We start from the raw sequence: 11,198 nt of genomic DNA, 5'->3' as shown, positions 1-11,198 counted from the left end.
CCCCTCACTTAAATTGAACAAATAAACTGGGAGAACCCATTGTTAACAAACACTACAACTCTGAAGTACTAGAATGGTCTGGGGGCAATGAAGCCTAAAGTTTATGAGGGGTCAGACACAGATTATGGAGTTTGGAGAGAGCTGATTGAGCAGCAGACTGTGTCTCTACAGCCAGATCACACAGGAACAGATCTCAGAGCAGGATTGTAAAAGTCGGTGACAAAAACTAAATATCAGAATGAACCTGGGAACTACTTTTTTTTTAATGCACCTCAAGTAAGTAGAAAATCTTAAAATATTTGAATATTAATATATATTTGAAAAGTGTAATCCATTTTGATCAGGCTACAGGGGAATATTTTCAGTATTTATTCTAATACATTTCACCTTTTTTTCATTTTGTCATGACCTTTTAACCCTTCCTATAATACGATTTCTCTTTCCAGTCACAAGAAGCAGAAGTTTCATCTGACGACTCCTCATCATCATGATTGTCATCGGTCTCGTAGCCATCCATGTCGACTGAGCTGTCCTCCTCTGTTCAGGACTCTTCTTCAGAGGACTCCTCAACATCTGACTGGATGTCTTCCACCATCCAGTCAGACGAAGAAGATTACTCCTTCCAGTGTTTCCCTGGCCTTGGACTGGGGGTCCAGTCCTCATCACTGTCCTCCCTGCTCCTCTTACTGGAAACGCCAGTACCAGTAGAGGAGGAGGTGGGATCCTCGATGCTGCTTGAGGACTCAGGCGATGATTTCACACTCCCAACATCATCGCCTTCATCGACCTCATCAGCACCCAGAGAGACAGTGATGTGGCCATCGTCTTCATCTGAGGAACTGATGCCAAAAAAGGCTCTGTCATCATCTGAAGAGCTGAAGGCCGAGGAGCCTTCGCCTTCAGATGAAGAACAGAACACTGAGAAGGCATCGTCCTCATCTGAAGAACTGGAGAGGGAGTCTTCGCCTTCGTCTGAAGAGCCTGAAACAGGGACGTCTTCGCCTTCGTCAGAAGAGGTGGATCCCTCGTCTTCATCCGAAGGGATGAAGTCGGGGTCACCATCCTCTCCGTCAGAAGAGGCAGAGCTCTCGTCTTCATCTGAAGAGAAGATGTCGGGGTCACCATCCTCTCCATCAGAAGAGATGGAGCCCTCGTCTTCATCTGAATAAATGAAGTCGGGGTCACCATCCTCTCCGTCAGAAGGAATGGAGCCCTCGTCATCAACCAATCGAATGAGCATGAGAGCAAGTACCTCTTGCACGAAGGCGCGGACATCTGCAGGAAAATATTAAAAGGAAAGTTGAGTTATAGAGTTCAGTTATAAAGTTGTGAATAGTTAAAAATAGTAATACACCCAAATAACACTTAACAACTTAAATTGCATTCTGTCATAACGTTGTGTGTAAGAAATGAGGACATGACAAAACACACATGCAAATATCTCTCATGAGTAATACATGTTCACAGGTCACAGCGTCCATGCAAGACCACATCACTTATTTACGAAGGTGATGATGAAAACACATCAGACGGCTCACACACACACACACACACACACCAAACATGGACCGTGCACCATCAACATGCAATAACCTTATTACAAAAATATCAATTTGGTTCAACGGCAACAAGTTGTCTTGCCCAGTCTTCCTACAAGCACAAACATGACGACTGAATCGCAAACAAGACAGCGCAGAGACAAACCAGACGACATCACACGCCTACTGAACAAGACGTGACCGAACAGAGGCATTGCAGAAGAAATTTTAAAACCGTATGACAAAGATAAAAGGTTTACACAAAAATCTAGGCCAACCTCTGACACATGATGTAAAAAAATAGGATTTGCACTTAATGAAAAAGTGAAAAACCGCACATACTGGTTACTCCTCAAGTTAACAATAAACTTTTACTAAGTTAAATTAGTTTCAGGCTGTGGGCCAAGCAAACACAGACCAACCATGTAATATGTCATTCACTTCATATCACTCCACCATTGTTAACAATCACTCATATTACAGTTGTACTATAAAATATAGTTCCTCTTTTAACATAAACATGTTAAAAATTACTATTTGGGTATTTGAGGAGCAGTGTCAGTAATTATGTATGGGGGCGACGGGCCAGAGTCAGGCACACTCAAAATTTCTTTAGAAATGTTTCTAGTTAATTAAATCAATCATCTAATCTCACAAATAAATCTCATTTCGCACTATTGTTTACAGTATATTTTAGTTTTGTCGATAAAAATGATTCATTACGTGAGGAACTTTAAACGACAACAGCTCTGTGTACGTTTAAACCAGGTGAGCTCTGATTACGCATGCGCGTTCAGGCGTTACCTGCTAAAAGTTCAATTGTCTCCATGGTGATAAAAATGTACATTCGATGCGTTTTATGAAAAACGGCCCAGTCGCCATCATGACTTTAAAAATATTTTCACTTAAAATCGACAAAATTAATACAAATACAAATATATATATATCAAAATAAAAACGTCAGTACATCGCTGCACTATTGTTAAGATGTTTCCCGAAGTTTTAAAGCGCTAAAACCAACCAACAACACGTTTACACCGAGTATGACCCAAACTGTGTCTCAAAACATTTTCCAACTCGTCTACTTTTAAATTACACAGTTTCTGCTCACATATTAGACTAAGAATAAGAATACATTGATTTAAGTGTCTTACCCGGAGGCAGGACCAGCTCAGGCAGGTCCGGCACAGGGGAGGGAGGGGTGGGCGGTCCGCCAGGAGGCATCTTTCCCGCAGGTGTTTTCTCTTCCTTCGGCCTTTTTCTCCTTGTCCTCCTCCTTCTTCTTCTGCTCCTTCTGGTGCTTCTCCTTCTTCTTTTCCCCTTCTTTTCTTCTCCTCCTTCTCCTCCTCATCCCTTTTCTCCTCCTTCTTCTCCTTCTCCTCCTTCTCCTTCTTCTCCTCTCGGTTGTCCGGTACAGGTTTTCCAAGCGGTCAGTTTTTGCAAGCGGGTCGACTCCGGGTCAAGTTCACGTGCAAAGTGAGAACGTGCGTATATATGACCTCGTCTGCGCGTCACCATTCTATTTCCATGGTTACTACTGACGCACGCGCAAAACGTGTGCGTGTGTGCGCGTTAAAGATGCGTTAAATGATGACTTTTCTGATTTTTATTGTTTCCACAATTGTGATCTGAATGAATCTGAAATGTATGAAGCCCCAGAGGCCTGAAGGATGATATTTTATATTGTCCAGCCAAAGTCATAACTTATACAGGTTATTATCTTGTGAAGACAGCTAGCAATATGTTTACTTGTTCTTACAACATATATATGTTTCTATCACTGAATAATAAGATCATAAGGCAATAACTTCAGCACATACATATCTTGAGAATTAAACAGTCAGTAGAGTCAGTCAGTAAATCTTATTCTGTTGATGTTTGTGCAGGCATCTATATTTCTCTTTTCTGATGTTTTTGTTTGGCCTCATCATCTCTTCTATGGTGTTAATTTTTAAGATGTAAGTGTGAAGAGTGACTTCTGATTTTACTCTCAGTTATTAATATTTTTAAAATAAATATCTCACCACCTCATTTTACTTTTTTACTTCTTTTTTTTTGTTACATTTTTTAATTCATTCAATAATGGCTTTAGATTAGTTTGAACACGCCGGCACAGGTTCGTCACATCGTGTATTATTATTCACGTATGAGAGAATGCAGCATTGCTTGAGGTAATTGTTATTAATAACCATCCCAGGATGAAACTGGGACCGTACTGTTCTCATCTTCTCTGGTACATATTTGTCCCAGACAGTCTTCTCAGTAACTCTGAACGATGCAGAGAAAGATTAGTAGGCATCCCTCCACAGTCCTGCCCTGCTGTATGCAATTGATTTCTCTATTACTGTATTGCTGTAAGTATAGCGTGCAGTCTGGGCACTCACAGTAATAAGACCACACAGGCCCTCAGACAACACTCACCAGCAATGCCCCCCCGGATTACGCAATTCTACTGTAGTGCTGATCCTTATGAGCTAGTTTAGACCCAAGGACAATACAATAGAGGTGAAGATGATGTGTCTGTGTGTGTGAGAGAGAGATGCAGTGGACAGGATAGGGCAACTCAGAGGGTGAGGGAGAGAGAGGGCTGGATGAAATTGAGAGGAGAAAAGAAACGGTCGCTCTGATCTTTACCTGGATATATAAATTTCAGTTTTCATAGGAGGATCTTCATATTTATAGGCTTAGGAACATGTTTAAGCGTGCAATGCTTGAATTTCAGAAATGAATCCACTTAATGCATCCATTAATCTGTTCCTTTACAGTGAGGACCTCTGCTGATGCTCCTTCCCTGTCTAAATATTGGCCTTACTCTCTTCTAGTTCAATACAATGACTCAAAAAGTTGATGAGGTGTAAAATTAGGGCGTAACCAGCGCAGACTCAGACCGGTGCCATCTTCTAATAAAAAGTTGTAGCCTCTGATGCAGTGGGATTTAACTGCCTTCCAATACTGAGGATGTTTATTTCTTACAGTTTCTTCATGGAGAACAAGTACCCAGATGAAGCCAAGCGGGAGGAGATTGCCAACGCCTGTAACTCTGTCATTCAAAAAACGTTTTTTTCCTTCCTTCCTTTCTTCCCTTGTTGTTTTTTTCCTTCTTTTCTTCCCTTGTTGTTTTTTTTCCTTTCTTCCCTCGTTTTTAAAAATATTTTTAAATAAATAAAGAAGGTAACAGCATCATTACCGTCATTATCTATACATTCAGTTCAATAAGGCATTTCAATAAAATGACAAAAAATAGGATGTAAGCATCAGTCACCTTCCATTTTGGTTAAAGCAGGCATTTATTGAAGTCTCATTGATCCACAAATACCTGGAAAAACTGAAGAACCAAAGTCTGTTAAAGTATCTGTTGAAGTGAGTGAGACGACAAAATTTCCTACTGTACGTTTCTAGCAATAAATGATTTCTGTAGCTTGACATTTGTGGCCACAATCACAGTTTACAATTTTATTTTTAGACAAATTTTCCTCAGTCTTGAGGACTCAAGAAAGACCTCACGAGAACTGTGTGACGAGATCAACAGCACAATGACTGATGGTGCAACAGCGTCTTCGAGAACTGTGTCAGAAACTGGGTGAAGAAGGACTTGTTGGCAGAATTACTGAAAGACAGACAGAGTGAAACACCTGAAAGAAATGGACAAAAGAAGACTGGTATCAAGTGTTTGACGTTTGAACAGCGTATGTTGGAGGAGTTAAACACAGAGGGGGTAGTATTATGGTGTGGGGACATTCCACCCTCAGGAACAGGTGACTTAGTGAACACTGATGCATCATGGATAAGAAAGTATACCACAACATTGTGGTGAGACACAGAATAACATCTGGGAGTTATCTGAGGCCTGGATTTTAGAGAACAATGAGCATAAACATTCTTCTAACTATCGTCTGTGACAGAAGGAATCATTGAAACATTGAAAATGACGGACTGGCTCCCTCAAAGTCCGGACCTCAATCCCACAGAGCAAATAAAACTGGACAGATCTGTGGTACACTCAAAGGAAAGCTGCAGAAGGCATGGGATAACATCAGTGTAAATATACTGACACAATAACAGAGCGATGTGCTGCTCTAACTGCTCAGTAAGTCTCACTTCATCTGATATGTGTTGTGCTCACAGTAACCATCTGCATGATTCATGAACATTATGACATCAAATCATGTTTTGGAGGCAAAATAAAGATCAATATGTTGACAGGAAGCTATTTGTGTCAGAAACTCATTTTAATGTGATAAAAACAGAATACACAGATCTGCTGTCAGTAATTTAGAGTTGCTTCACATTTACCTGCACTTCCTGTCTTCACCTTCAAATTAAAGCAAACATAAACTTTGATTGATTTGTTGATTAATATAATAGATCAGCAGAGATCGGAGCACACATTAACACACTGCAGGTTAATATTCAGCCCCTGTATGTCTAAACAACAGTACAATGAGGTGTGTGTTTGTTGTGAAGAGTCAGGGAGGTTCAGATCAGCATTTTTCCATGAGATTACAGGAACCAGCAGATTTTCTAACCCAGCAGAACTCCGTCACTCAGCTTTGGATGGAAAGTGTGAAACTTAAACTCAAATATTACACAATAAAAATGCAGTTTAACATACAAGAAACGTAAAATTAACAAGATATAAAATGTTCCCATGTGGTGCAGGGTTAGGGTGGTGGTTCAGAGGATCGGAGCCGTCTCCAGAGCTTTGACCTGGCCAGCAAAGACCAGAACTCTCCTCTCCACTCCTGTGAGGCCAAACTGTGAGATGCCCAGGATACACTCTCTCTGAGGACACACACACACACACACACACACACACACACACACACACACACATATAATTAATCACAGCCAGGAAAGACAAACAGAGGTGTGACACAGCTGTGGTTGCTGACGGCGCCCCCTGCAGGCAGCACACAGATACCTTGTAGGCGTTTACTTTGTCCTGGCCTGTGATCCGGTTCAGCAGCTCACAGCCCACCCGCACGCCACTCACCGCTGTCAAAATCAAACAGTCCTCCTCAGTCTGAGAGGTCAGACAGCGAAGCAGCGCCATCTGCATGAGGGAGGGAGACGTTTAGAAAAGGACGTGGCTGAGCTCACGAGATAAGTATTGCTCAAAGATTTAGAAATGGATCTTTGATTTTAGATCTCCTGCATAGAAAAACAACAAATGAAGCGAAAAACATCCAGAATTCACTGCTAGAAAAAAACATAAATATATAAATATGTTATATTCCAGCTGATCATTTCTATAAATGAGGAGTCTTCAACCTTTTTCAGTTTAAGGATGTCTTGGACCCTCAAACAGTTTAAGCCTGGGCTATAATAACTCTTAGATTTACTTTATTTAACTTGTATGTCATCTTATTAACTATTCAGCAGCAGTAGCTCAGTCCATGGAGACTCAAGTCCAGTATGGAACAAAGTACAGGTGGACCCCCCACAGCTGCTCACATGTGAACTATGGAGTTATTTTTGTCTCAAATATATCAGTGAACGCACAGAGAGTGATCTACAAATGTTCCTTGATTTGCACACGTGTTTTGCTATCCACAAATACAAATTTCTAATTCGTAACTTGTATTTTGGTTTTTACAGATACACGTGTATTTGTAAATATATTGGCTATTTGTAGATATATAATTTCCCATTTGTAAAAACAAAAAAGCCATTTGTAAAACTAATAATTCTGTTTGTGAAGCGTGATTCAGCATTTGTGGATCATCATTCATACACACGCATCTCTTTCCTCAGTTACGTATTTCTGAGACGTTCTTGCTGAGATCCACACAGATCCACAAACAAATATTCGTAATTCACAAACGGCCCGCCGTCCTCACCACTAGGTGGCAGTGTTATTCTCTGTGTATATTGAACGTTATATTTATTCAGCTTTCTGGCCGTAAAAACAACATTTCAAGATATATCTGGCATTGTTTGAGGACGTTTCTAGTGAGAAATGTGCGTTTTACTTTCTAAATCTATGTTGAATGAAAGCAAATTGTGTTTTATTAGTCCTCTAGCGATAATTTATCCGACTGCTACATCTCAGACTTGATGTTTCTTCCATTATTCTGCCTAAACGCTGTGACTTTCATTCAGCGTCTAATTTAACTGTTAACTAATTTAACTAATTTCTTAATTCTACCACAGAGCGTCACACTGTTTAAGACTGCATTTTATTTCAGCACACTACTCCTCCGTCAGTAAGGTATCAAATAAGGTATCAAAATGACCTGCTCAGCCAGGAATGGTGTGCTATGACTTTTCTAAGAGTTTCACCAAACCGTTTTGCCAAAAATCACCAAAAAACAAAGTGGGTGTGTATTGGTAGAATGTTCCAGAGCTAGAGTGAAGAGGGAGAGAAACATTTGAAACAAAATACTTTTGCAAAAGGCTCTCGTGGCCACAAATGTCACTCTACAGAAATAATCTCTACATAGACACGTAGGAAAATTCGTGGCCTCCATGATACGCCAGGATCACCCCAACCCTAACCCTAACAATTTTGTCGTTTAAATTAATTTAAAATACTTGAAATAAAAAAAAGTTTCAAATTCCATACATTTCTGTTTATTATTATTATTATTATTATTATTATCATCATCATAGATATTATTCAAAATTAAGTTCTTAAGGTAAAAAAAAGCAACTGCAAATGCACAACACGTAGACGTTGTTCAGTGTCTAAGGTGTTTCATAAGTACAGGCCATTTACCATTCATGCTCATGAATATAGCACATGAAACGCATTAGTTCTGCCTGCTCATGCAGAGTTATAAAAGCAGCAGCGGTGTTCACATACGTCTCACAAGCTGACAAAAGCAGTGGGCTCTTTTTCACATATTTTTCAGTGATCAGAGAAAATTTGACAGGATGTCAGACATTCACTCTAAAAACCCCAGAACTTTGGGCCGGGGCATCTGTATCATCACAGGAGCCTCAAAGGGATTCGGACATGCGCTGGCACATGAAGTAAGTGATCAACTTGCTGAAATTTTTTTTTTTTAAAAGGCAAGCAAACAAACAAATCTCTCGTTATCCAGGTGTCCCATTTGCTGAAGGCTGGCTCTATCCTCTTGCTGGTGGCTCGGTCTGAGTCACTGCTGCAGGAGTTGAAGCAAGAACTGCAGAGCTTCACTGAAGAACAGCAGCTCGTGGTTCGCTGCATAGCTGTTGATCTGAGCACAAGAGAGGGAGCGCATGAAACAGTCATGGTGGCAAAGCAAGAAGCTGTAAATGAAATGGATCATGTGCTTCTTATCAACAATGCTGGTGAGTGTTCAATGACTTTCTTTGTTTAAAATCTGTAACTGAGTAGCCTACTCAATGCTGATTTTGCATGCTGACCTCTCATGTCGTCATCTCACATGTTCCCCACACAAATCCACCCTATCTCCCTGTCTGCTTCCAGGTTCTCTGGGTGACATTTCACAGTTTGCGAGTTTTACCGACCTTGATAAGGTGAATTCCTATCTGTCCCTCAACGTTAGCTCTGCTCTGGTGCTGACTGCAGGAATGCTGCAGGCATTTCCATGCAGACCAGATCTGCGATGGAGCATAGTTAATGTCTCGTCAGTGTTTGCACTGCAGGCCTTACCATCCTGGGTGTTGTACTGCACTGCCAAAGCAGCCAGAAAGATGATGTTCAATGTGCTGGCTGAGGAGGAGCCAAATGTCAAAGTACTCAGCTACTCACCAGGTATATACAACTTTATATATTGAACAGGGGTGTATTAACATAAATATCTATGCTATAGTAAAGCAGTGCTGTAACAATATTCATAGGATGTGAGATTTTGAAAACATTATTGAAAACATTTGTGTATTTTATGTATTTTTTTAGGGACAATGCACAATAATCAACATCACTGTAAATGTGCTGTTGTTCAACAAAATGGTAGCTTTCAAATGTTGTCTCTTCTGCAAATGTTAGATTAATCATAATATACAGTGATGCTTAAGTGGATTGAATATTATTAATGGTCTGATACACACACAATAACCATCACTAGAAATATTAGTATTTTGAGTCACATTAAATAAATCACTTAGCTTGAAGCCAGTGTGTAAATGATTGTAAAAGTTTGAGAGAAGAAAAGAAGCTGATAGGATGTACTGTATCTCCATATTTAACCATCTTGTATAGATGTAATATGGAGCACAAAATGCAAGATATGATATTTTTTAACCCACAAATTCTTCTGGTTTCCCTCAGGTCCTATGGACACAGAGATGCAGAAGGATATTCAGAGGTTAACAGGTACTAAAAATAATTTGTTCCCATGCCAGGAGTCTGCAGCCAAACTAATGAAGCTCCTTCTGGACAATGAATTCCCCTCAGGTACTCATGTTGACTTCTTCACAGTGTGATCTCACTATGAGCCAGAATTAAATTAAAAAGATAATCAATGCATGAGACTCCCTTACTTATTTTAGGTACAATGTACTTGGCTTCTGTTCTCTTAAATAAATAGAAAACAAATACAGCTACATAGAACAGATACAAATTCACTGTGTAATTATAGTACAGTATATAAAATACAGTAACTTTGTTTTGTTGTTATTGGCTTTTATAAAGGCCTCAAAGTTTGTGAATGTCTCCTACTGACTAATTTGTTTGCTCATTTGCTGTGCTATTGGTTATGTGTGACATTGTACATATATGTATCTAAAAGTAAGGAAAGATCTATGTAGAGCCTGTTTCAGATCCTTTTAATTATTTCATTATTAATAATGATTTAAATAGATTTCTGTTGTCTTCTTCTGTTAATTGTGTATGTTAATGTGTTTGTTGCTGATGTGAAGCATGATGATCTTAAATAAATATAATTGTGCATAGAGAAATGACCATTGTGTTTTGACTCCTTTAACCTCTAACTGTTCATCAACATGACACAGATGACTGCTTTGAAAAGTTGCATGTTGTAGCCAGTTTTGTTGTTTGCTCTATTGTGTGGTAAATTGTGTTATGTTGTATAATTATTGCTGTTGCCACTTCATCTGGTCACCTAAGGGCATATAGGCATGTAATAAAAGTAGTCACATAGCCTACACAGGGGAGTCACAAGAGAACAGCTGAAGGGAATTAAGACCTGGGGACAGTTTTCAACCACACGTGTGCATCTGTGCTGGTCCATGGGGGGCAGCTAGTTTTGGATGACGTGACAGGCTAGTGATCTTTTTCCATGACTTCTTCACATCAACTTCCTGTCAATCTCAGCCTAGTCTACTGTTTTTGTAAGACAAAAATCTCATTGTCAATCCTATTCTGGTGCAACTGCATTGTTATATCATTTACTATTTGTAGATGTTTTTTAATCAGCATATAAATAAAGTGTCAAATGCATACTGTATTCCATGGCAGCCCTCATTTTTTGTTTTGCTATGCATTGGAAATGCCATAAAATTTAGTCAAGTGGACTGCCACTACAACATCTATTGGATCTACTTTTGTCTTTTCAGTCATTGTGGTCATTTAAAAAAATAAATAAATAAAATGATCAAAATTGGGTGCCATACATGGCAGAGAATACCACTGAAACCTAGAAAGTTATAGGGTTTGTAAAAGGTTAACAAACTGAGGTTTGCAGATAATGGCTAATATTTCGTCTGTGAAGCGCTGCTCTACACAGCAAACGTTTGGATGAAAATGCGAGA

At 39.6% G+C, this 11,198-nt stretch overlaps 2 protein-coding genes across 2 annotated transcripts; one reads left to right on the top strand and one right to left on the bottom strand.

Annotated features, from left to right (window-relative positions):
- Positions 1-448: 448 nt before the first annotated feature.
- Positions 449-3,021, bottom strand: LOC113745684 (clumping factor B-like). The gene is made up of 2 exons (XM_027278310.1): positions 2,693-3,021; positions 449-1,275 (listed from the first exon to the last, which is right to left on the bottom strand). Exons 1-2 carry the CDS (start codon positions 2,760-2,762, stop codon positions 614-616), a joined length of 732 nt encoding a protein of 243 aa, XP_027134111.1. The 5' UTR covers positions 2,763-3,021; the 3' UTR covers positions 449-613.
- Positions 3,022-8,154: 5,133 nt separating this feature from the next.
- Positions 8,155-10,800, top strand: sprb (sepiapterin reductase b). The gene is made up of 4 exons (XM_010733176.3): positions 8,155-8,513; positions 8,585-8,813; positions 8,953-9,240; positions 9,757-10,800. The coding sequence occupies exons 1-4, from the start codon at positions 8,415-8,417 to the stop codon at positions 9,909-9,911; spliced, it is 771 nt and encodes a 256-aa protein (XP_010731478.3). The 5' UTR covers positions 8,155-8,414; the 3' UTR covers positions 9,912-10,800.
- Positions 10,801-11,198: the final 398 nt, after the last annotated feature.

The sequence above is a fragment of the Larimichthys crocea genome, chromosome III, assembly GCF_000972845.2.
Source record: "Larimichthys crocea isolate SSNF chromosome III, L_crocea_2.0, whole genome shotgun sequence".
NCBI lineage: Eukaryota > Metazoa > Chordata > Actinopteri > Sciaenidae > Larimichthys > Larimichthys crocea.
This window is presented reverse-complemented; position numbering and strand designations above follow the sequence as displayed.

Excerpts from the sequence above, each read along its gene's own strand:
- LOC113745684 (XM_027278310.1), bottom strand. The coding sequence starts at position 2,762 with ATGCCTCCTGGCGGACCGCCCACCCCTCCCTCCCCTGTGCCGGACCTG. Across the intron at positions 1,276-2,692 it reads TGAGCTGGTCCTGCCTCCGG|ATGTCCGCGCCTTCGTGCAA; the intron begins GTAAGACACTTA and ends ATTTTCCTGCAG.
- sprb (XM_010733176.3), top strand. The coding sequence starts at position 8,415 with ATGTCAGACATTCACTCTAAAAACCCCAGAACTTTGGGCCGGGGCATC. Across the intron at positions 8,514-8,584 it reads GACATGCGCTGGCACATGAA|GTGTCCCATTTGCTGAAGGC; the intron begins GTAAGTGATCAA and ends CTCGTTATCCAG. Across the intron at positions 9,241-9,756 it reads AGTACTCAGCTACTCACCAG|GTCCTATGGACACAGAGATG; the intron begins GTATATACAACT and ends GGTTTCCCTCAG.